We start from the raw sequence: 26,758 nt of genomic DNA, 5'->3' as shown, positions 1-26,758 counted from the left end.
GATGATAAATTAACAGGCACCGCATTGATCATATGCAACGCAGGACAAGCTAGTTAACATAGTAATATCATCAACCATGTGTAGTTAACTAGTGATTATGTGAAGATTGATTGCTTTTTATAAGATAAGTTTAATGCTAGCTAGCAACTTACCTTGGCTCATTGCAGCCACAAGGTCCTTTTGACGCTGCACTCGCGTAACAGGTGGTCAGCATGCCATGCAGTTTCCTCATGGATTGCAATGTAATCGGCGTCCAAAAAGGCAGATTACAGATTGGTATGAAAACTTGAAATCGGCCCTGCCGATTAATCGGTCGACCTCTAATCTCAACATCTGTTCAGAGGAGACTGCGTGAATCAGGCCTTCATGGTCGAATTCCTGCAAAGAAACCACTACTAAAGGACACCAATAATAAGAAGAGACTTGCTTGGGCCAAGAAACACAAGCAATGGACAGTAGACTGTGGAAATCTGTCCTTTGGTCTGATTAGTGCAAATTTGAGAGACTTGTTTTCAACCGCCGTGTCTTTGTGAGACGCAGAGTAGGTGAACCGATGATGTCCGCATGTGTTGTTCCCACCGTGAAGCATGGAGGAAGAGGTGTGATGGTGTGGGGGTGCTTTGCTGGTGACACTGTCAGTGATTTATTTAGAATTCAGGGCACACTTAACCAGCATGACTACCACAGCATTCTGCAGCCATATCCCATCCCATCCCATCTGGTTTGCACTTAGCGGGACTATCATTTGCTTTTCAACAGCACAATGACCCAACACCGATGATTAACAACTCATGGTGTAATTGTAACAACATACAAGAACTCAAGTCCTTTTGTTCACCTGCCTAGAATTCCTCACACTCAAATGCTGACCGTATTATCTCCCAAGAGAACTCTCCTCGGTTATAGTCACAGCCGTGTATATCCCTCCGCAAGCATATACAGTTGAAGTCGGAAGTTTACATACACTTAGGTTGGTGTCATTAAAATTCGTTTTTCAACCACTCCACACATTTCTTGTTAACAAACTATAGTTTTGGCAAGTCGGTTAGAATCTACTTTGTGCATGACACAATACATTTTTCCAACAATTGTTTACAGACAGATTATTTCACTTATAGTTCACTATATCATAATTCCCGTGGGTCAGAAGTTCACATACACTCAATTGACTGTGCCTTTAAATAGCTTGGAAAATTCCAGATAATGATGTCATGGCTTTAGAAGCTTCTGATAGGCTAATTGACATAATTTGAGTCAATTAGAGGTGTACCTGTGGATGTACTTCAAGGCCTACCTTCAAACGCAGTGCCTCTTTGCTTGACATCATAGGAAAATCAAAAGAAATAAGCCAAGACCTCAGAATTTTTTTTTGAGACCTCCACAAGTCTGGTTCATCCTTGGGAGCAATTTCCAAATACCTGAAGGTACCACGTTCATCTGTACAAACAATAGTATGCAAGTATAAACACCATGGGACCACGCAGCCGTCAAACCGCTCAGGAAGGTGACGCGTTCTGGTTCCTAGAGATGAATGTACTTTGGTGTGAAAAGTGCAAATCGATCCAGGAACAACAGCAAAGGACCTTGTGAAGATGCTGGAGGAAACCGGTACAAAAGTATCTATATCCATAGTAAAACGAGTTCTATATCGACATAACCTGAAAGGCCGCTCAGCAAGAAGAAGCCACTGCTCCAAAACCGCCATCAAAAAGCCAGACTACGGTTTGCAACTGCACATGGGGACAAAGAGCGTACTTTTTGGAGAAATGTCCTCTGGTCTGAAAAAACAAAATGGAACCGTTTGTCCATAATGACCATAATTATGTTTGGAGGAAAAAGGGGGAGGCTTGCAAGCCGAAGAACACCATCCCAACCGTGAAGCACGGGGGTGGCAGCATCATGTTGTGGGGGTGCTTTGCTGCAGGAGGGACTGGTGCACTTCACAAAATAGATGGCATCATGAGGTAGGAAAATTATGTGGATATATTGAAGCAACATCTCAAGACATCAGTCAGGAAGTTAAAGCTTGGTTGCAAATGGATCTTCCAAATGGACAATGACCCCAAGCATACTTCCAAAGTTGTGGCAAAATGGCCTAAGGACAACAAAGTCAAGGTATTGGAGTGGCCATCACAAAGCCCTGACCTCAATTCTATAGAAAATTTGTAGCAGAACTGAAAAATCTTGTGCGAGCAAGGAGGCCTACCCACCTGACTCAGTTACACCAGCTCTGTCAGGAGGAATGGGCCAAAATTCACCCAACTTATTGTGGGAAGCTTGTGGAAGGCAACTCGAAACGTTTGACCCAAGTTAAACAATTTAAAGGCAATGCTACCAAATACTAATTGCGTGTATGTAAACTTCTGACCCACTGTGAATGTGATGAAAGACATAAAAGCTGAAATACATCCTTCTCTCTACTATTATTCTGACATTTCACATTCTTAAAATAAAGTGGTGATCCTAACTGACCTAAGACAGGGAATTTTTACTAGGATTAAATGTCAGGAATTGTGAAAAACTGAGTTTAAATGTATTTGACTAAGGTGTATGTAAACTTACGATTTCAACTGTATATATACACACACACTACCGTTCAAAAGTTTGGGGTCACTTAGAAATGGCCTTGTTTTTGATCGTAAAGCACATTTAAACTGTAAACTTCCGGCTTCAACTGTATACAAGCCCCCCCCCCCCCCCCTCCAACGCTGGTCTGACCAATTGAATTCCACTCTTCAAGATTGCTTCGATCACGTGGACTGGGATATGTTCTGGGTCGCCTCAGACAATAAAATTGACATATACGCTGACTTGGTGAGCGAGTTTATAAGGAAGTGTATAGGAGATGTTGTACCCACTGTGACTATTAAAATCTTCCCTAACCAGAAACCGTGGATTATTGGCAACAGTCGCGCAAACTGAAAGCACGTACCACCGCATTTAATAATATCAAGGTGACTGGAAACATGGTTGAATAGTGTAGTTATTCCTTCCGTAAGGCAATCAAACAAGCAAAGCATCAGTATAGAGACAAAGTCGAGTCGCAATTCAGCGGCTCAAACACAAGACGTATTTGGCAGGGTCTACAGACAATCACAGATTACAAAAAGAAAACCAGCCCCGTCGCGGACATCAACATCTTGCTCCCAGACAAATTAAATAACTTATTTTCTCGCTTTGAGGACAATACAGTGCCACCGACACGGCCCGCTAACAAAGACTGTGGGCTCTCCTTCTCCGTGGCCGACGTGAGTAAAACATTTAAACGTGTTAACCCTCGCAAGGCTGCCGGCCCAGACGGCATCCCTAGCCGCGTCCTCAGAGCATGCGCAGACCAGCTGGCTGGTGTGTTTACGGACATATTCAATCAATCCCTATCCCAGTCTGCTGTCCCCACATGCTTCAAGAGGGCCACCATTGTTCCTGTTCCCAAGAAAGCTAAGGTAACTGAGCTAAATGACTACCGCCCTGTAGTACTCACTTCTGTCATCATGAAGTGCTTTGAGAGACTAGTCAAGGATCATATCACCTCCACCCTACCTGTCACCCTAGACCCACTCCAATTTGCTTACCGCCCCAATAGGCCCACAGACGATGCAATCGCCATTACACTGCACACTGCCCATCCCACCTGGACAAGAGGAATACATATGTAATAATGCTGTTCATTGACTACAGCTCAGCATTCAACACCATACTACCCTCCAAACTCATCATTAAGCTTGAGACCCTGTGAAACTGGGTCCTGGACTTCCTGATTGGCCGCCCCCAGGTGATGAAGGTAGGAAACACCATCTCCACTCCGCTGGGGCCCCACAAGGGTGCGTTTTCAGCCCCCTCCTGTACTCCCTGTTCACCCACGACTGGCCATGCACACCTCCAACTCAATTATCAGTTTGCAGACGACACTACAGTGGTAGGCTTGATTACCAACAACGACGAGACGACCTACAGGGAGGAGGCGAGGGCCCTCGAAGTGTGGTGTCAGGAAAATAACCTCTCACTCAATGTCAGCAAAACAAAATAAATGATCATGGACTTCAGGAAACAGCAGAGGGAGCAGCCCCCTTTCCACATCGATGGGACAATAGTAGAGAAGGTGGAAAGTTTTAAGTTCCTCTGTATCTCTGAAATGGTCCAAGCACACAGACTGTGTCGTGAAGAAGGCACAAAAGCGTCTCTTCAACCTCAGGAGGATGAAAAAACGTGGCTTGTCACTGAAAACCCTTCTAACTTTTACAGATGCACAATTGAGAGCATCCTGTCGGGCTGTATCACCACCTGGTACGGCAACTGCACCTCCCACAACCGCAAGGCTCTCCAGACGGTGGTGCAGTCTGCACAACGCATCACCGGGTGCAAACTTCCTGCCCTCCAGGACACCTACAACACCCGATGTCACAGGAAGGCCAAAAAGATCATCAAGGACAACAACTACCCGAGCCACTTCCTGTTCACCTCGCTATCATCCAGAAGGCGAGGTCAGTACAGGTGCATCAAAGCTGGGACAGAGAGATAGAAGCTGTTTTTCAATCTCAAGGCCATCAGATTGTTAAACAGCCACCACAAGCACAGAGAGGCAGCTGAATACCTATAGACTTGATATCATTGGCCACTTTAATAAATGGAACACTAGTCACTAAGAATGTTTACATATCTCGCATTACTCATCTCATATGTACTGTATCCTTCACTATCTATTCTTTAATATCTATTGCATCTTAGCCACTCTGTCACTGCTCATCCATATATTTTATACCTATATCTTCTTATCCTATTCCTTTATTAGATTGTGTGTATTAGGTTTTGTCGTGGAATTGTTAGATATTACCTGTTAGATACTGCTGCACTGTCGGATCTAGAAGCATAAGCATTTCTACACTCGCAACAACATCTGCTAACCATGTGTATGTAACCAATAAAATTTGATTTGACACACCTCCAGGCTGTGTAAGGGCTATTTGACCAAGGAGAGTGATGGAATGCTGCATCAGATGACCTGGCCTCCACAATCACCCAACCTCAACCCAATTGAGATGGTTTGGGAGGAGTTGGACCGCAGAGTGAAGGAAAAGCAGCCAACAAGTGCTCAGCATATGTGGGAACTCCTTCAAGACTTTTGGAAAAGCATCTAGGTGAAGCTGGTTGAGAGAATGCCAAGAGTGTGCAAAGCTGTCATCAAGGCAAAGGGTGGCTACTTTGAAGAATCTCAAATATAAATATATTTTGATTTGTTTAACACTTTCTTGGTTACTACATGATTCCATATGTGTTATTTCATAGTTTTGATGTCTTCACTTTATTCTACAATGTAGAAAATAGTAAAAATAAAGAAAAACCCTTGAATGAGTAGGTGTCCAAACTTTTGACAGGTACTGTACATCGTACCAGCTCCTTCCTGGCCTTCAGAGGAAAAACAAGCCTTTTGCCGGTAATAAAAAACTATTTTCAGCTTGAGCTTCCTCAACTTGTCATCCACCCACACTCCCAAATATTTGTACACTTTGACGTTCTCTATAGTATGTTCATCCAATGTATGTGTGCTGTCTGTGTGCTGAATGGGAGTGTGTGTGTCTGCCTGTCAGTGTCTGCCTGTCAGTGTCTGTGTACACTTGCATGCTTGGTGTGTGTTTGTGTGCATGTCTGCCTACCTGTCTGTCTGTTTTTGCTCTGTCCGTCTGTTCTGCTCTGTCTGTCTATCTGTTCTGCTCTGTCCGTCTGTTCTGCTCTGTCCGTCTGTTCTGTCCGTCTGTTCTGCTCTGTCCGTCTGTCCGTCTGTTCTGCTCTGTCCGTCTGTCCGTCTGTTCTGCTCTGTCCGTCTGTTCTGCTCTGTCCGTCTGTCCGTCTGTTCTGCTCTGTCCGTCTATCTGTTCTGCTCTGTCCGTCTGTTCTGCTCTGTCCGTCTGTTCTGCTCTGTCCGTCTGTCTGTCCGTCTGTTCTGCTCTGTCCGTCTGTTCTGCTCTGTCCGTCTGTCCGTCTGTTCTGCTCTGTCCGTCTGTCCGTCTGTTCTGCTCTGTCCGTCTGTCTGTTCTGCTCTGTCCGTCTGTCTGTTCTGCTCTGTCCGTCTGTCTGTTCTGCTCTGTCCGTCTGTCTGTTCTGCTCTGTCCGTCCGTCTGTCTGTTCTGCTCTGTCCGTCCGTCTGTCTGTTCTGCTCTGTCCGTCCGTCTGTCTGTTCTGCTCTGTCCGTCCGTCTGTCTGTTCTGCTCTGTCCGTCTGTTCTGCTCTGTCCGTCTGTCTGTTCTGTCCGTCTGTCTGTTCTGCTCTGTCCGTCTGTCTGTCTGTTCTGTCCGTCTGTCTGTCTGTTCTGCTCTGTCCGTCTGTCTGTCTGTTCGGTCCGTCTGTCTGTCTGTCTGTTCTGCTCGGTCCGTCTGTCTGTCTGTTCTGCTCTGTCCGTCTGTCTGTCCTGCTCTGTCCATCTGTCTGTCTGTTCTGTCCGTCTGTCTGTCTGTTCGGTCCGTCTGTCTGTCTGTCTGTCTGTGCTGCTCTGTCCGTCTGTCTGTCTGTCTGTGCTGCTCTGTCCGTCTGTCTGTCTGTCTGTTCTGCTCTGTCAGTCCGTCCGTCTGTCTGTCTGTTCTGCTCTGTCCGTCTGTCTGTCTGTTCTGCTCTGTCCGTCTGTCCGTCTGTTCTGCTCTGTCTGTCTGTCTGTTCTGCTCTGTCCGTCTGTCCGTCTGTTCTGCTCTGTCCGTCTGTCTGTCTATCTGTTCTGCTCTGTCCGTCTGTTCTGCTCTGTCCGTCTGTCTGTTCTGCTCTGTCCGTCTGTCTGTTCTGCTCTGTCCGTCTGTCTGTCTGTTCTGCTCTGTCCGTCTGTCGGTTCTGCTCTGTCCGTCTGTCTGTCTGTTCTGTCCGTCCGTCTGTTCTGTCTGTCCGTCTGTCTGTTCTGCTCGTCTGTCTGTTCTGCTCTGTCCGTCTGTCCGTCTGTTCTGCTCTGTCCGTCCGTCTGTTCTGCTCTGTCCGTCCGTCTGTTCTGCTCTGTCCGTCTGTCTGTTCTGCTCTGTCCGTCTGTCTGTTCTGCTCTGTCCGTCTGTCTGTCTGTTCTGCTCTGTCCGTCTGTCTGTCTGTTCTGTCCGTCCGTCTGTCTGTTCTGCTCTGTCCGTCTGTCTGTTCTGCTCTGTCCGTCTGTCTGTTCTGCTCTGTCCGTCTGTCCTGCTCTGTCCGTCTGTTCTGCTCTGTCCGTCCGTCTGTTCTGCTCTGTCCGTCTGTCTGTTCTGCTCTGTCTGTCTGTCTGTTCTGCTCTGTCCGTCTGTCTGTTCTGCTCTGTCCGTCTGTCTGTCTGCTCTGTCCGTCTGTCTGTCTGTTCTGCTCTGTCCGTCTGTCTGTTCTGCTCTGTCTGTCTATCTGTTCTGCTCTGTCCGTCCGTCTGTCTGTTCTGCTCTGTCCGTCCGTCTGTCTGTTCTGCTCTGTCCGTCCGTCCGTCTGTCTGTTCTGCTCTGTCCGTCCGTCTGTCTGTTCTGCTCTGTCCGTCCGTCTGTTCTGCTCTGTCCGTCTGTTCTGCTCTGTCTGTCTGTCTGTCTGTTCCGTCCGTCTGTCTGTTCTGCTCTGTCCGTCTGTCTGTCTGTTCTGTCCGTCTGTCTGTTCTGCTCTGTCCGTCTGTCTGTCTGTTCTGTCCGTCTGTCTGTCTGTTCTGCTCTGTCCGTCTGTCTGTCTGTTCGGTCCGTCTGTCTGTCTGTCTGTTCTGCTCTGTCCGTCTGTCTGTCTGTTCTGTCTGTCTGTCTGTCTGTTCTGCTCTGTCCGTCTGTCTGTCTGTTCTGTCCGTCTGTCTGTCCGTCTGTTCTGCTCTGTCTGTCCGTCCGTCTGTTCTGTCCGTCTGTCTGTTCTGTCCGTCTGTCTGTTCTGCTCTGTCCGTCTGTCTGTCTGTTCTGCTCTGTCCGTCTGTCTGTTCTGCTCTGTCCGTCTGTCTGTCTGTTCTGCTCTGTCCGTCTGTCCGTCTGTTCTGCTCTGTCCGTCCGTCCGTCTGTTCTGTCCGTCTGTCTGTTCTGCTCTGTCCGTCTGTCTGTCTGTTCTGCTCTGTCCGTCTGTCTGTTCTGCTCTGTCCGTCTGTCTGTCTGTTCTGCTCTGTCCGTCTAACCGTCTGTTTGCTCTGTCCGTCCGTCTGTCTGTTCTGCTCTGTCCGTCTGTCTGTTCTGCTCTGTCCGTCTGTCTGTCTGTTCTGCTCTGTCCGTCTGTCTGTTCTGCTCTGTCCGTCTGTCTGTTCTGCTCTGTCCGTCTGTCTGTTCTGCTCTGTCCGTCTGTCTGTTCTGCCCGTCTGTCTGTCTGTTCTGCTCTGTCTGTCTGTCTGTCTGTTCTGCTCTGTCTGTCTGTCTGTTCTGCTCTGTCCGTCCGTCTGTCTGTTCTGCTCTGTCCGTCTGTCTGTCTGTTCTGCTCTGTCCGTCTGTCTGTCTGTTCTGCTCTGTCCGTCTGTTCTGCTCTGTCCGTCTGTCTGTCTGTCTGTCTGTTCTGTCTGTCTGTTCTGCTCTGTCCGTCTGTCTGTTCTGCTCTGTCCGTCTTTCTGTCTTTCTGTTCTGTCCGTCTGTCTGTCTGTTCTGCTCTGTCTGTCTGTCTGTTCTGCTCTGTCCGTATGTCTGTCTGTTCTGCTCTGTCCGTATGTCTGTCTGTTCTGCTCTGTCCGTCTGTCTGTTCTGTCCGTCTTTCTGATTGTGTCTGCCTACCTGTCTACCTGTGTCTGCTCTGTGTCTGCTCTGTGTCTGCTCTGCTCTGTGTCTGCTCGGTGTCTGCTCTGTGTCTGCTCTGTGTCTGCTCTGCTGTGTCTGCTCTGCTGTGTCTGCTCTGCTGTGTCTGCTCTGCTGTGTCTGCTCTGCTGTGTCTGCTCTGCATCTGCTCTGTGTCTGCTCTCCTCTGCTGTCTGCTCTCCTCTGCTCTGTGTCTGCTCTGATCTGCGTCTGCTCTGCTCTGATCTGCGTCTGCTCTGCGTCTGCTCTGCTCTGTTCTGCGTCTGCTCTGTGTCTGCTCTGTGTCTGCTCTGTGTCTGCGTCTGCTCTGTGTCTGCTCTGCTCTGCTCTGTGTCTGCTCTGCTCTGTGTCTGCTCTGCTCTGTGTCTGCTCTGCTCTGTGTCTGCTCTGCTCTGTGTCTGCTCTGCTCTGTGTCTGCTCTGCTCTGTGTCTGCTCTGTGTCTGCTCTGTGTCTGCTCTGCTCTGCGTCTGCTCTGTGTCTGCTCTGTGTCTGCTCTGCTCTGTGTCTGCTCTGTGTCTGCTCTGCTCTGTGTCTGCTCTGCGTCTGCTCTGTGTCTGCTCTGTGTCTGCTCTGCTCTGCGTCTGCTCTGTGTCTGCTCTGTGTCTGCTCTGCTCTGTGTCTGCTCTGTGTCTGCTCTGCTCTGTGTCTGCTCTGCTCTGCGTCTGCTCTGTGTCTGCTCTGTGTCTGCTCTGCTCTGTGTCTGCTCTGCTCTGTGTCTGCTCTGTGTCTGCTCTGTGTCAAATCAAAATCAAATCAAATGTATTTATATAGCCCTTCGTACATCAGCTGATATCTCAAAGTGCTGTACAGAAACCCAGCCTAAAACCCCAAACAGCAAGCAATGCATGTGAAAGAAGCACGGTGGCTAGGAAAAACTCCCTAGGAAAAACTCCCTAGAAAGGCCAAAAACCTAGGAAGAAACCTAGAGAGGAACCAGGCTATGAGGGGTGGCCAGTCCTCTTCTGGCTGTGCCGGGTGGATATTATAACAGTACATGGTCAAGATGTTAAAATGTTCATAAATGACCAGCATGGTCAAATAATAATAATCATAGTAGTTGTCGTGGGTGCAACAAGCACGTCCAGTGAACAGGTCAGGGTTCCATAGCCGCAGGCAGAACAGTTGAAACTGGAGCAGCAGCTCTGTGTCTGATCTGCGTCTGCTCTGTGTCTGCTCTGCGTCTGATCTGCGTCTGCTCTGCGTCTGCTCTGCGTCTGCTCTGCTCTGTGTCTGCTCTGCGTCTGATCTGTGTCTGCTCTGCGTCTGCTCTGCTCTGCTCTGCGTCTGCTCTGCGTCTGCTCTGATCTGTGTCTGCTCTGCGTCTGATCTGTGTCTGCTCTGTGTCTGCTCTGCTCTGTGTCTGCTCTGCGTCTGATCTGTGCGTGCTCTGCATCTGCGTCTGCTCTGCTCTGTGTCTGCTCTGCTCTGTGTCTGCTCTGCGTCTGCTCTGCTCTGTGTCTGCTCTGCTCTGTGTCTGCTCTGCGTCTGATCTGTGTCTGCTCTGCTCTGTGTCTGCTCTGCTCTCGTCTGCTCTGCGTCTGCTCTGTGTCTGCTCTGTGTCTGCTCTGCGTCTGCTCTGCTCTGCGTCTGCTCTGCGTCTGCTCTGCTCTGTGTCTGCTCTGCTCTGTGTCTGCTCTGCGTCTGATCTGTGTCTGCTCTGCTCTGTGTCTGATCTGTGTCTGCTCTGCGTCTGCTCTGCGTCTGCTCTGCGTCTGCTCTGCGTCTGCTCTGCGTCTGCTCTGCTCTGCGTCTGCTCTGGGTCTGCTCTGCTCTGTGTCTGCTCTGCTCTGTGTCTGCTCTGCGTCTGCTCTGCGTCTGCTCTGCTCTGCGTCTGCTCTGCTCTGTGTCTGCTCTGTGTCTGCTCTGCTCTGCGTCTGATCTGTGTCTGCTCTGCTCTGCGTCTGATCTGTGTCTGCTCTGCGTCTGCTCTGTGTCTGCATCTGCTCTGCGCTTAGTGTGTGGGTGTGTAACTGTCTGTCTGTGTGTGTGTCTACAGGAACACAGATGCTCCTCTCCCTTCTCTCTCCCTCGTCTCTCTTGTTATTTACAGCCCAATGGTGGCCTGCCTGGCCCTCTCTGGTTTGGCCCTGCTCTGTGTGTCTGGCCTGGTTGTTGTCAAAGAATGCTGCAGGTGTGTCGGTCTGTTCTGGTAACCCTGCTCTTTAAAGGGGAATTTCACCATTTTTCAACTTTATATTCATCATCTCCAGCATCACCATCTGTGAAAATGGTGCGTTTCTATGTTTTGTAGTAAAAAAAGATAGAGGAAGATAAGTGTTTCCAATGACATCATCGGTGTGCATCTTGTGATTTTAACCAATTGTGAGTAGGCATTGCCACTAATTGTCTACCAATTTGTTGATGATGTCATTGGAAACACTTATGTTCCTCTATTTTTTTTTTTACAACAAAACATAGAAACTTGCCATTTTCACATATGCTGATGTTGGGGTGGTGCTGGAGATGAATATGAAGTTGACATTTTTCTAAATGTCCCTTTAACTACCCAGCCAGCACTGTACTGCTGACCCTGCTCTTTACATACCCAGCTAGCCAGCCAGGACTGTACTGCTGACCCTGCTCTTTACATACCCAGCTAGCCAGCCAGGACTGTACTGTACTGCTGACCCTGCTCTTTACATACCCAGCTAGCCAGCCAGGACTGTACTGTACTGCTGACCCTGCTCTTTACATACCCAGCTAGCCAGCCAGGACTGTACTGCTGACCCTGCTCTTTACATACCCAGCTAGCCAGCCAGGACTGTACTGTACTGCTGACCCTGCTCTTTACATACCCAGCTAGCCAGCCAGGACTGTACTGTGCTGACCCTGCTCTTTACATACCCAGCTAGCCAGCCAGGACTGTACTGTACTGCTGACCCTGCTCTTTACATACCCAGCTAGCCAGCCAGGACTGTACTGTCTGCTGACCCTGCTCTTTACATACCCAGCTAGCCAGCCAGGACTGTACTGTACTGCTGACCCTGCTCTTTACATACCCAGCTAGCCAGCCAGGACTGTACTGTACTGCTGACCCTGCTCTTTACATACCCAGCTAGCCAGCCAGGACTGTACTGTACTGCTGACCCTGCTCCTTACATACCCAGCTAGCCAGCCAGGACTGTACTGTACTGCTGACCCTGCTCTTTACATACCCAGCTAGCCAGCCAGGACTGTACTGTACTGCTGACCCTGCTCCTTACATACCCAGCTAGCCAGCCAGGACTGTACTGTACTGCTGACCCTGCTCCTTACATACCCAGCTAGCCAGCCAGGACTGTACTGTACTGCTGACCCTGCTCCTTACATACCCAGCTAGCCAGCCAGGACTGTACTGTACTGCTGACCCTGCTCTTTACATACCCAGCTAGCCAGCCAGGACTGTACTGTACTGCTGACCCTGCTCTTTACATACCCAGCTAGCCAGCCAGGACTGTACTGTGCTGACCCTGCTCTTTACATACCCAGCTAGCCAGCCAGGACTGTACTGTACTGCTGACCCTGCTCTTTACATACCCAGCTAGCCAGCCAGGACTGTACTGTACTGCTGACCCTGCTCTTTACATACCCAGCTAGCCAGCCAGGACTGTACTGTACTGCTGACCCTGCTCTTTACATACCCAGCTAGCCAGCCAGGACTGTACTGTACTGCTGACCCTGCTCTTTACATACCCAGCTAGCCAGCCAGGACTGTACTGTACTGCTGACCCTGCTCTTTACATACCCAGCTAGCCAGCCAGGACTGTACTGTACTGCTGACCCTGCTCTTTACATACCCAGCTAGCCAGCCAGCACTGTACTGTACTGCTGACCCTGCTCTTTACATACCCAGCTAGCCAGCCAGGACTGTACTGTACTGCTGACCCTGCTCTTTACATACCCAGCTAGCCAGCCAGCACTGTACTGCTGACCCTGCTCTTTACATACCCAGCTAGCCAGCCAGCACTGTACTGTACTGCTGACCCTGCTCTTTACATACCCAGCTAGCCAGCCAGGACTGTACTGCTGGACCCTGCTCTTTACATACCCAGCTAGCCAGCCAGGACTGTACTGTCTGCTGACCCTGCTCTTTACATACCCAGCTAGCCAGCCAGGACTGTACTGTACTGCTGACCCTGCTCTTTACATACCCAGCTAGCCAGCCAGGACTGTACTGTACTGCTGACCCTGCTCTTTACATACCCAGCTAGCCAGCCAGGACTGTACTGTACTGCTGACCCTGCTCTTTACATACCCAGCTAGCCAGCCAGGACTGTACTGTACTGCTGACCCTGCTCTTTACATACCCAGCTAGCCAGCCAGGACTGTACTGTACTGCTGACCCTGCTCTTTACATACCCAGCTAGCCAGCCAGGACTGTACTGTTGCTGACCCTGCTCTTTACATACCCAGCTAGCCAGCCAGGACTGTACTGCTGACCCTGCTCTTTACATACCCAGCTAGCCAGCCAGGACTGTACTGTACTGCTGACCCTGCTCTTTACATACCCAGCTAGCCAGCCAGGACTGTACTGTACTGCTGACCCTGCTCTTTACATACCCAGCTAGCCAGCCAGGACTGTACTGTACTGCTGACCCTGCTCTTTACATACCCAGCTAGCCAGCCAGGACTGTACTGAGCTGACCCTGCTCTTTACATACCCAGCTAGCCAGCCAGGACTGTACTGCTGCTGACCCTGCTCTTTACATACCCAGCTAGCCAGCCAGGACTGTACTGTACTGCTGACCCTGCTCTTTACATACCCAGCTAGCCAGCCAGGACTGTACTGTACTGCTGACCCTGCTCTTTACATACCCAGCTAGCCAGCCAGGACTGTACTGTACTGCTGACCCTGCTCTTTACATACCCAGCTAGCCAGCCAGGACTGTACTGCTGACCCTGCTCTTTACATACCCAGCTAGCCAGCCAGGACTGTACTGTACTGCTGACCCTGCTCTTTACATACCCAGCTAGCCAGCCAGGACTGTACTGTACTGCTGACCCTGCTCTTTACATACCCAGCTAGCCAGCCAGGACTGTACTGTACTGCTGACCCTGCTCTTTACATACCCAGCTAGCCAGCCAGGACTGTACTGTACTGCTGACCCTGCTCTTTACATACCCAGCTAGCCAGCCAGGACTGTACTGTACTGCTGACCCTGCTCTTTACATACCCAGCTAGCCAGCCAGGACTGTACTGTACTGCTGACCCTGCTCTTTACATACCCAGCTAGCCAGCCAGGACTGTACTGTACTGCTGACCCTGCTCTTTACATACCCAGCTAGCCAGCCAGGACTGTACTGTACTGCTGACCCTGCTCTTTACATACCCAGCTAGCCAGCCAGGACTGTACTGTACTGCTGACCCTGCTCTTTACATACCCAGCTAGCCAGCCAGGACTGTACTGTACTGCTGACCCTGCTCTTTACATACCCAGCTAGCCAGCCAGGACTGTACTGTACTGCTGACCCTGCTCTTTACATACCCAGCTAGCCAGCCAGGACTGTACTGTACTGCTGACCCTGCTCTTTACATACCCAGCTAGCCAGCCAGGACTGTACTGTACTGCTGACCCTGCTCTTTACATACCCAGCTAGCCAGCCAGGACTGTACTGCTGACCCTGCTCTTTACATACCCAGCTAGCCAGCCAGGACTGTACTGTACTGCTGACCCTGCTCTTTACATACCCAGCTAGCCAGCCAGGACTGTACTGTACTGCTGACCCTGCTCTTTACATACCCAGCTAGCCAGCCAGGACTGTACTGATGCTGACCCTGCTCTTTACATACCCAGCTAGCCAGCCAGGACTGTACTGTACTGCTGACCCTGCTCTTTACATACCCAGCTAGCCAGCCAGGACTGTACTGTACTGCTGACCCTGCTCTTTACATACCCAGCTAGCCAGCCAGGACTGTACTGTACTGCTGACCCTGCTCTTTACATACCCAGCTAGCCAGCCAGGACTGTACTGTACTGCTGACCCTGCTCTTTACATACCCAGCTAGCCAGCCAGGACTGTACTGTACTGCTGACCCTGCTCTTTACATACCCAGCTAGCCAGCCAGGACTGTACTGTACTGCTGACCCTGCTCTTTACATACCCAGCTAGCCAGCCAGGACTGTACTGTACTGCTGACCCTGCTCTTTACATACCCAGCTAGCCAGCCAGGACTGTACTGTACTGCTGACCCTGCTCTTTACATACCCAGCTAGCCAGCCAGGACTGTACTGTCTGCTGACCCTGCTCTTTACATACCCAGCTAGCCAGCCAGGACTGTACTGTACTGCTGACCCTGCTCTTTACATACCCAGCTAGCCAGCCAGGACTGTACTGTACTGCTGACCCTGCTCTTTACATACCCAGCTAGCCAGCCAGGACTGTACTGCTGCTGACCCTGCTCTTTACATACCCAGCTAGCCAGCCAGGACTGTACTGCTGACCCTGCTCTTTACATACCCAGCTAGCCAGCCAGGACTGTACTGCTGCTGACCCTGCTCTTTACATACCCAGCTAGCCAGCCAGGACTGTACTGTACTGCTGACCCTGCTCTTTACATACCCAGCTAGCCAGCCAGGACTGTACTGCTGACCCTGCTCTTTACATACCCAGCTAGCCAGCCAGGACTGTACTGTGCTGACCCTGCTCTTTACATACCCAGCTAGCCAGCCAGGACTGTACTGTACTGCTGACCCTGCTCTTTACATACCCAGCTAGCCAGCCAGGACTGTACTGTACTGCTGACCCTGCTCTTTACATACCCAGCTAGCCAGCCAGGACTGTACTGTACTGCTGACCCTGCTCTTTACATACCCAGCTAGCCAGCCAGGACTGTACTGTACTGCTGACCCTGCTCTTTACATACCCAGCTAGCCAGCCAGGACTGTACTGTACTGCTGACCCTGCTCTTTACATACCCAGCTAGCCAGCCAGGACTGTACTGTACTGCTGACCCTGCTCTTTACATACCCAGCTAGCCAGCCAGGACTGTACTGTACTGCTGACCCTGCTCTTTACATACCCAGCTAGCCAGCCAGGACTGTACTGTACTGCTGACCCTGCTCTTTACATACCCAGCTAGCCAGCCAGGACTGTACTGTACTGCTGACCCTGCTCTTTACATACCCAGCTAGCCAGCCAGGACTGTACTGCTGCTGACCCTGCTCTTTACATACCCAGCTAGCCAGCCAGCACTGTACTGTACTGCTGACCCTGCTCTTTACATACCCAGCTAGCCAGCCAGGACTGTACTGTACTGCTGACCCTGCTCTTTACATACCCAGCTAGCCAGCCAGGACTGTACTGTACTGCTGACCCTGCTCTTTACATACCCAGCTAGCCAGCCAGGACTGTACTGTACTGCTGACCCTGCTCTTTACATACCCAGCTAGCCAGCCAGGACTGTACTGTACTGCTGACCCTGCTCTTTACATACCCAGCTAGCCAGCCAGGACTGTACTGTACTGCTGACCCTGCTCTTTACATACCCAGCTAGCCAGCCAGGACTGTACTGTACTGCTGACCCTGCTCTTTACATACCCAGCTAGCCAGCCAGCACTGTACTGCTGACCCTGCTCTTTACATACCCAGCTAGCCAGCCAGGACTGTACTGTACTGCTGACCCTGCTCTTTACATACCCAGCTAGCCAGCCAGGACTGTACTGTACTGCTGACCCTGCTCTTTACATACCCAGCTAGCCAGCCAGGACTGTACTGTTCTGACCCTGCTCTTTACATACCCAGCTAGCCAGCCAGGACTGTACTGTACTGCTGACCCTGCTCTTTACATACCCAGCTAGCCAGCCAGCACTGTACTGCTGACCCTGCTCTTTACATACCCAGCTAGCCAGCCAGGACTGTACTGTTGCTGACCCTGCTCTTTACATACCCAGCTAGCCAGCCAGGACTGTACTGTACTGCTGACCCTGCTCTTTACATACCCAGCTAGCCAGCCAGGACTGTACTGTACTGCTGACCCTGCTCTTTACATACCCAGCTAGCCAGCCAGGACTGTACTGTACTGCTGACCCTGCTCTTTACATACCCAGCTAGCCAGCCAGGACTGTACTGTACTGCTGACCCTGCTCTTTACATACCCAGCTAGCCAGCCAGGACTGTACTGTACTGCTGACCCTGCTCTTTACATACCCAGCTAGCCAGCCAGGACTGTACTGTACTGCTGACCCTGCTCTTTACATACCCAGCTAGCCAGCCAGGACTGTACTGTACTGCTGACCCTGCTCTTTACATACCCAGCTAGCCAGCCAGGACTACTGTACTGCTGACCCTGCTCTTTACATACCCAGCTAGCCAGCCAGGACTGTACTGTACTGCTGACCCTGCTCTTTACATACCCAGCTAGCCAGCCAGGACTGTACTGTACTGCTGACCCTGCTCTTTACATACCCAGCTAGCCAGCCAGGACTGTACTGCTGACCCTGCTCTTTACATACCCAGCTAGCCAGCCAGGACTGTACTGTACTGCTGACCCTGCTCTTTACATACCCAGCTAGCCAGCCAGGACTGTACTGCTGACCCTGCTCTTTACATACCCAGCTAGCCAGCCAGGACTGTACTGTTCTGACCCTGCTCTTTACATACCCAGCTAGCCAGCCAGGACTGTTGTACTGCTGACCCTGCTCTTTACATACCCAGCTAGCCAGCCAGGACTGTACTGTACTGCTGACCCTGCTCTTTACATACCCAGCTAGCCAGCCAGGACTGTACTGTCTGCTGACCCTGCTCTTTACATACCCAGCTAGCCAGCCAGGACTGTACTGTACTGCTGACCCTGCTCTTTACATACCCAGCTAGCCAGCCAGGACTGTACTGTACTGCTGACCCTGCTCTTTACATACCCAGCTAGCCAGCCAGGACTGTACTGTACTGCTGACCCTGCTCTTTACATACCCAGCTAGCCAGCCAGGACTGTACTGTACTGCTGACCCTGCTCTTTACATACCCAGCTAGCCAGCCAGGACTGTACTGCTGACCCTGCTCTTTACATACCCAGCTAGCCAGCCAGGACTGTACTGCTGACCCTGCTCTTTACATACCCAGCTAGCCAGCCAGGACTGTACTGTACTGCTGACCCTGCTCTTTACATACCCAGCTAGCCAGCCAGGACTGTACTGTACTGCTGACCCTGCTCTTTACATACCCAGCTAGCCAGCCAGGACTGTACTGCTGACCCTGCTCTTTACATACCCAGCTAGCCAGCCAGGACTGTACTGCTGACCCTGCTCTTTACATACCCAGCTAGCCAGCCAGGACTGTACTGTACTGCTGACCCTGCTCTTTACATACCCAGCTAGCCAGCCAGGACTGTACTGTACTGCTGACCCTGCTCTTTACATACCCAGCTAGCCAGCCAGGACTGTACTGTACTGCTGACCCTGCTCTTTACATACCCAGCTAGCCAGCCAGGACTGTACTGTACTGCTGACCCTGCTCTTTACATACCCAGCTAGCCAGCCAGGACTGTACTGTACTGCTGACCCTGCTCTTTACATACCCAGCTAGCCAGCCAGCACTGTACTGCTGACCCTGCTCTTTACATACCCAGCTAGCCAGCCAGGACTGTACTGTACTGCTGACCCTGCTCTTTACATACCCAGCTAGCCAGCCAGGACTGTACTGTACTGCTGACCCTGCTCTTTACATACCCAGCTAGCCAGCCAGGACTGTACTGCTGCTGACCCTGCTCTTTACATACCCAGCTAGCCAGCCAGGACTGTACTGTACTGCTGACCCTGCTCTTTACATACCCAGCTAGCCAGCCAGGACTGTACTGTACTGCTGACCCTGCTCTTTACATACCCAGCTAGCCAGCCAGGACTGTACTGCTGACCCTGCTCTTTACATACCCAGCTAGCCAGCCAGCACTGTACTGTACTGCTGACCCTGCTCTTTACATACCCAGCTAGCCAGCCAGCACTGTACTGCTGACCCTGCTCTTTACATACCCAGCTAGCCAGCCAGGACTGTACTGCTGACCCTGCTCTTTACATACCCAGCTAGCCAGCCAGGACTGTACTGTCTGCTGACCCTGCTCTTTACATACCCAGCTAGCCAGCCAGGACTGTACTGCTGACCCTGCTCTTTACATACCCAGCTAGCCAGCCAGGACTGTACTGCTGACCCTGCTCTTTACATACCCAGCTAGCCAGCCAGGACTGTACTGTACTGCTGACCCTGCTCTTTACATACCCAGCTAGCCAGCCAGGACTGTACTGTACTGCTGACCCTGCTCTTTACATACCCAGCTAGCCAGCCAGGACTGTACTGCTGACCCTGCTCTTTACATACCCAGCTAGCCAGCCAGGACTGTACTGTACTGCTGACCCTGCTCTTTACATACCCAGCTAGCCAGCCAGGACTGTACTGTACTGCTGACCCTGCTCTTTACATACCCAGCTAGCCAGCCAGCACTGTACTGCTGACCCTGCTCTTTACATACCCAGCTAGCCAGCCAGGACTGTACTGTACTGCTGACCCTGCTCTTTACATACCCAGCTAGCCAGCCAGGACTGTACTGTACTGCTGACCCTGCTCTTTACATACCCAGCTAGCCAGCCAGGACTGTACTGCTCTGACCCTGCTCTTTACATACCCAGCTAGCCAGCCAGCACTGTACTGCTGACCCTGCTCTTTACATACCCAGCTAGCCAGCCAGGACTGTACTGTACTGCTGACCCTGCTCTTTACATACCCAGCTAGCCAGCCAGGACTGTACTGTACTGCTGACCCTGCTCTTTACATACCCAGCTAGCCAGCCAGGACTGTACTGTACTGCTGACCCTGCTCTTTACATACCCAGCTAGCCAGCCAGGACTGTACTGTACTGCTGACCCTGCTCTTTACATACCCAGCTAGCCAGCCAGGACTGTACTGTACTGCTGACCCTGCTCTTTACATACCCAGCTAGCCAGCCAGGACTGTACTGTACTGCTGACCCTGCTCTTTACATACCCAGCTAGCCAGCCAGGACTGTACTGTACTGCTGACCCTGCTCTTTACATACCCAGCTAGCCAGCCAGGACTGTACTGTACTGCTGACCCTGCTCTTTACATACCCAGCTAGCCAGCCAGGACTGTACTGTACTGCTGACCCTGCTCTTTACATACCCAGCTAGCCAGCCAGCACTGTACTGCTGACCCTGCTCTTTACATACCCAGCTAGCCAGCCAGGACTGTACTGTACTGCTGACCCTGCTCTTTACATACCCAGCTAGCCAGCCAGCACTGTACTGCTGACCCTGCTCTTTACATACCCAGCTAGCCAGCCAGGACTGTACTGTACTGCTGACCCTGCTCTTTACATACCCAGCTAGCCAGCCAGGACTGTACTGTACTGCTGACCCTGCTCTTTACATACCCAGCTAGCCAGCCAGGACTGTACTGTACTGCTGACCCTGCTCTTTACATACCCAGCTAGCCAGCCAGGACTGTACTGTACTGCTGACCCTGCTCTTTACATACCCAGCTAGCCAGCCAGGACTGTACTGTACTGCTGACCCTGCTCTTTACATACCCAGCTAGCCAGCCAGGACTGTACTGTACTGCTGACCCTGCTCCTTACATACCCAGCTAGCCAGCCAGGACTGTACTGTACTGCTGACCCTGCTCTTTACATACCCAGCTAGCCAGCCAGGACTGTACTGTACTGCTGACCCTGCTCTTTACATACCCAGCTAGCCAGCCAGGACTGTACTGTACTGCTGACCCTGCTCTTTACATACCCAGCTAGCTAGCCAGTACTGTACTGTACTGCTGACCCTGCTCCTTACATACCCAGCTAGCCAGCCAGGACTGTACTGCTGACCCTGCTCTTTACATACCCAGCTAGCCAGCCAGGACTGTACTGTACTGCTGACCCTGCTCCTTACATACCCAGCTAGCCAGCCAGGACTGTACTGTACTGCTGACCCTGCTCTTTACATACCCAGCTAGCCAGCCAGGACTGTACTGTACTGCTGACCCTGCTCTTTACATACCCAGCTAGCCAGCCAGGACTGTACTGTACTGCTGACCCTGCTCTTTACATACCCAGCTAGCCAGCCAGGACTGTACTGTACTGCTGACCCTGCTCCTTACATACCCAGCTAGCCAGCCAGGACTGTACTGTACTGCTGACCCTGCTCCTTACATACCCAGCTAGCCAGCCAGGACTGTACTGTACTGCTGACCCTGCTCCTTACATACCCAGCTAGCCAGCCAGGACTGTACTGTACTGCTGACCCTGCTCTTTACATACCCAGCTAGCCAGCCAGGACTGTACTGTACTGCTGACCCTGCTCCTTACATACCCAGCTAGCCAGCCAGGACTGTACTGTACTGCTGACCCTGCTCTTTACATACCCAGCTAGCCAGCCAGGACTGTACTGTACTGCTGACCCTGCTCTTTACATACCCAGCTAGCCAGCCAGGACTGTACTGTACTGCTGACCCTGCTCTTTACATACCCAGCTAGCCAGCCAGGACTGTACTGTACTGCTGACCCTGCTCTTTACATACCCAGCTAGCCAGCCAGCCAGCCAGCCAGCCAGCACTGTACTGTACTGCTGACCCTGATCGTTAACTATCCAGCCAGCACTGTCCTGTACTGCTGACCCTGATCGTTAACTACCCAGCCAGCACTGTCCTGCACTGCTGACCCTGATCGTTAACTACCCAGCCAGCCAGCCAGCACTGTACTGTACTGCTGACCCTGATCGTTAACTACCCAGCCAACCAGCACTGTACTGTACTGCTGACCCTGATCGTTAACTACCCAGCCAGCCAGCCAGCACTGTACTGTACTGCTGACCCTGATCGTTAACTACCCAGCCAGCACTGTACTGTACTGCTGACCCTGATCGTTAACTACCCAGCCAGCCAGCCAGCACTGTACTGTACTGCTGACCCTGATCGTTAACTACCCAGCCAGCCTGCCAGCACTGTACTGTACTGCTGACCCTGATCTTTAACTACCCAGCCAGCACTGTCCTGTACTGCTGACCCTGATCTTTAACTATGCAGCCAGCACTGTACTGCTGACCCTGATCGTTAACTACCCAGCCACCACTGTCCTGTACTGCTGACCCTGATCTTTAACTATGCAGCTAGCACTGTACTGCTGACCCTGATCATTAACTACCCAGCCAGCGCTGTACTGTACTGCTGACCCTGATCGTTAACTACCCAGCCAGCCAGCCAGCCAGCACTGTACTGCTGACCCTGATCGTTAACTACCCAGCCAGCCAGCACTGTACTGTACTGCTGACCCTGATCGTTAACTACCCAGCCAGCCAGCACTGTACTGTACTGCTGACCCTGATCGTTAACTCCCCACCCAGCCAGCACTGTACTGTACTGCTGACCCTGACCGCTAACTACCCACCCAGCACTGTCCTGTACTGCTGACCCTGATCTTTAACTATGCAGCTAGCACTGTACTGCTGACCCTGATCATTAACTACCCAGCCAGCGCTGTACTGTACTGCTGACCCTGATCGTTAACTACCCAGCCAGCCAGCCAGCCAGCCAGCACTGTACTGCTGACCCTGATCGTTAACTACCCAGCCAGCCAGCACTGTACTGTACTGCTGACCCTGATCGTTAACTACCCAGCCAGCCAGCACTGTACTGTACTGCTGACCCTGATCGTTAACTACCCAGCCAGCCAGCACTGTACTGTACTGCTGACCCTGATCGTTAACTCCCCACCCAGCCAGCACTGTACTGTACTGCTGACCCTGACCGCTAACTACCCACCCAGCCAGCACTGTACTGTACTGCTGACCCTGATCTTTAACTACCCAGCCAGCCAGCACTGTACTGTACTGCTGACCCTGAACGTTAACTACCCACCCAGCCAGCCAGCACTGTACTGTACTGCTTCCCTTCAGTACCCACAGAGACTAACTTCTGATGATCTTTATTGAGACAGACAGACCAGGGACCAGAAGGTCTGTCTCCATCTGTGTCCATCGTGCTCTGGCTTGACCCCTGCTAGAGGAGGGTAGAGAGGGGGGCTCCGTTTCCCCTCCTGTCTGTCTGTCACCGGGACCCTGACCCTCTTTGAAATGTTGGAATCTCAGTGCTTTAAAGGGGGTTGGGGGGGGCAGTGGTTGGTAACAGGGTGGGGGCTCTACTTTGCGCTCTTCCACACAGTGAGTGTTGAAAACTGGCTATTATTATAATTTTTTTAAACGGGTTGCCCCCATGTGTCTTTTCTGAAATGACCAGGGGGGCGAGGGGGACTGTGGAGTCAGCTAGGGGGGGGTCAACCCAGACACGCAGGGGTCAGGAGAAATTAGTATTTTATTATCATCATCAACCCCTCCAGAGGAAATTCTTCTGAGTCCCTCAGGGGGGGTTATGGGTACGGGTGACTCATTGCAGCCAGCAGTGTGAGTGCATGTGTGAAAATAGCCCCCTCCGAGCTTCGCAGCCAGAGAAATGTTATTTTAATATCAAAGGTAAACTAAATGTGGGACACCAGAGGAGAGGAAGGGGAGGAAAGAGCTGCTCTGGTCTTTTACTTTTCCTCTTTTTCCACTGAGACATTAGGGATGTTGTTCTCTCTCTCCCTTTATCTCTCCATCTGTCTCTGTCTCTCTCTCTCTCCATCTGTGTCTCTCTCTCTCCGTCTGTCTCTCTCTCTCCGTCTGTCTCTCTCTCTCCGTCTGTCTCTCTCTCTCCGTCTGTCTCTCTCTCTCTCCGTCTGTGTCTCTCTCTCTCCGTCTGTCTCTCTCTCTCCGTCTGTCTCTCTCTCTCTCTCCGTCTGTGTGTCTGTCTCTCTGTCTGTGTGTCTCTCTCTCTGTCTGTGTGTCTCTCTCTCTGTCTGTGTGTCTCTCTCTCCGTCTGTGTGTCTCTCTCTCCGTCTGTGTGTCTCTCTCTCCGTCTGTGTGTCTCTCTCTCTCTCTGTCTGTGTGTCTCTCTCTCTCTGTCTGTGTGTCTCTCTCTCTGTCTGTGTGTCTCTCTCTCCGTCTGTGTGTCTCTCTCTCTCTCTGTCTGTGTGTCTCTCTCTCTCCGTCTGTGTGTCTCTCTCTCAGTCTGTGTGTCTCTCTCTCTCCGTCTGTGTGTCTCTCTCTCAGTCTGTGTGTCTCTCTCTCTCCGTCTGTGTGTCTCTCTCTCTCTTGTTGAGGGGGGTTACGAGAGGACTCTAGCAGTTGAAATTAAATGAAAGGTTGGTGAAAACAACATGTGCCTTGCTCAGTGGCCGTTAGTGGAGTCAGTATTTTGTGATGTACTCAAAGGTGAACCCCCTGACCTCACAGCACAGTAATCCCTATAAAAGCATTACAACAGTCCCGATAGAAAAAAATGCATCTTATCTTAATAATCTTTCACTTTATGGAACCTTTCACTGTAAACAGTTTTAGGGTCAAAACTAAGTGCCTCACCAGACCTGGCTGGAGACTCAAATATAACATAGGGGAAGCATCTCAACCCATTGAGATGTGAACCATCATAAGTTACCCCTAACCACAGACCATTCATGTGGATAATGATCTGATCCTGGACCAGTAGTTATGGCATTTACCTTTTCCCCCAATTCCCAACCCATAGGTCATATCCATAGGTCATATCCATAGGTCAAGGGTCATAGACTCACCTGCTGGTACTCTTGGCAGACGTCTGGTTGGACCAGCGTATCAGCGATCTTCTGGAGGTGTGGTTTCAAGAGGTCCCCGGAGCAGCCCCCCAGCACAGCAGCCAGGACCATGAGGGGGGTGTGGGGGGAGGAGGAGGAGGAGGAGGGGGTCTCCAAGTGGACCAGGAGCAGCTTGAGGAAGACCTCGGGGCTAACAAAGGTCCCCAGCAGCTTGGCAGACCTCAGACACTGCAGAGAGAGAGAGAGAGAGAATACTATAGTTTATGGAATGATTTGCCAATATTACAGAGTATTTCATGCCAATAAAGCACATTGAATTGATAGAGAGAGCAAAGATTAGTGAGAGAGCAGAGACCAATACTAGAGAGAAAGAGAGAAAGAAATAGAAAGAAAGAATTCAACATAACAGAAAACCATGTAATTCATAATCCATTATCATCCAGTGGATCAGAGGAACCATCAAAGGCTTCCTCTTGGGGCAGATGCATCCCAAGTCCTTAGGCCCAGCCCAGCCTAACTGTCTCAGGGCTATAAGACACATATATCACTATTCACTGCTGTCTATTCTAAGGCCAGCAGGTGTGTCCTCTCCTCTCATGACATGGCCATCAAGATCAAGCCATTCACCACAGCAGCTCTGAAACATCTGTTTCTGGGTGGAAAGAATGTCAATGGAAATAGGCCATGAGCATGACAATAACGGAAATAACTTGAAGGAAGGAAGGCCATTAGTACTGTGAGCAGTTTGTTAAAATGGCACCCAAATGATGGTGCATCAGTCTACGGTGATTAACTGAAGTAGCCAACACATAGGTACTGTATATTGGACCTGTAGAGCCAGTTTCTACCATTATCTTTTTTATTTAACAGTGATTTAACCTTTATTCATCCAAGTTAGTCTAAACGGAGATTAGATGTGTTTAACAAGAGAGACAAGATCCAAGAAAGAGCTCACCAGCTGCAATAGCAATACTATCATCTAACCATTAGACCAACCATTATCATTCAACCATTAGACCTACCACTATCATCCAACCATTAGACCTACCACTATCATCCAACCATTAGGCCTACCACTATCATCCAACCATTAGACCTACCACTATCATCCAACCATTAGGCCTACCACTATCATCCAACCATTAGACCTACCACTATCATCCAACCATTAGGCCTACCACTATCATCCAACCATTAGGCCTACCACTATCATCCAACCATTAGACCTACCACTATCATCCAACCATTAGGCCTACCACTATCATCCAACCATTAGACCTACCACTATCATCCAACCATTAGGCCTACCACTATCATCCAACCATTAGACCTACCACTATCATCCAACCATTAGGCCTACCACTATCATCCAACCATTAGGCCTACCACTATCATCCACCAATTAGACCTACCACAAGGCCTACCACTATCATCCAACCATTAGGCCTACCACTATCATCCAACCATTAGGCCTACCACTATCATCCAACCATTAGGCCTTCCACTTCCATCCAACCACTATCATCCAACTATTAGGCCTACCACTATCATCCAACCATTAGACATTCCACTATCATCCAACCGTTAGACCTACCACGCTCATCCAACCATTAGGCCTAACACTATCATCCAAACATTAGGCCTAACACTATCATCCAACCATTAGGCCTAACACTATCAGCCAACCATTAGGCCTAACACTATCATCCAACCATTAGGCCTAACACTATCATCCAACCATTAGGCCTAACACTATCATCCAACCATTAGGCCTAACACTATCATCCAACCATTAGGCCTAACACTATCATCCAACCATTAGGCCTACCACTATCATCCAACCACTATCATCCAACTATTAGGTCTACCACTATCATCCAACCATTAGGCCTACCACTATCATCCAACCATTAGGCCTTCCACTTCCATCCAACCACTATCATCCAACTATTAGGCCTACCACTATCATCCAACCATTAGACCTCCCACGATCATCCAACCATTAGGCCTGACACTATCATCCAACCATTAGGCCTAACACTATCATCCAACCATTAGGCCTAACACTATCATCCAACCATTAGGCCTAACACTATCATCCAACCATTAGGCCTACCACTATCATCCAACCATTAGGCCTACCACTATCATCCAACCATTAGGCCTACCACTATCATCCAACCATTAGACCTTCCACTATCATCCAACCATTAGACCTTCCACTATCATCCAACCACTATCATCCAACCATTAGGCCTACCACTATCATCCAACCATTAGACTTACCACTATCATCCACCCATTAGACCTACCACTAGGCCTACCACTATCATCCAACCATTAGGCCTTCCACTACCATCCAACCATTAGGCCTACCACTATCATCCAACCACTATCATCCAACCATTAGGCCTACCACTATCATCCAACCACTATCATCCAACCATTAGGCCTACCACTATCATCCAACCACTATCATCCAACTATTAGGTCTACCACTATCATCCAACC

The 26,758-nt window shown here is 50.7% G+C and overlaps 1 protein-coding gene across 1 annotated transcript in view; it reads right to left on the bottom strand.

Moving 5' to 3' along the window:
- LOC106606483 (dynein axonemal assembly factor 5) overlaps positions 1–26,758 on the bottom strand; it is a 78,989-nt gene that overhangs the window by 41,285 nt on the left and 10,946 nt on the right. Inside the window, exon 6 of the mRNA XM_045715633.1 lies at positions 24,248–24,475. Within this exon, the coding sequence (XP_045571589.1) occupies positions 24,248–24,475 (228 nt within the window). The remainder of the gene's footprint in view (positions 1–24,247; positions 24,476–26,758) is intronic.

Source organism: Salmo salar, chromosome ssa03 (genome assembly GCF_905237065.1).
Source record: "Salmo salar chromosome ssa03, Ssal_v3.1, whole genome shotgun sequence".
NCBI lineage: Eukaryota > Metazoa > Chordata > Actinopteri > Salmoniformes > Salmonidae > Salmo > Salmo salar.
The sequence above is the reverse complement of the archived record's forward strand: the minus strand, read 5'-3'. Positions and strand labels throughout refer to the sequence as shown.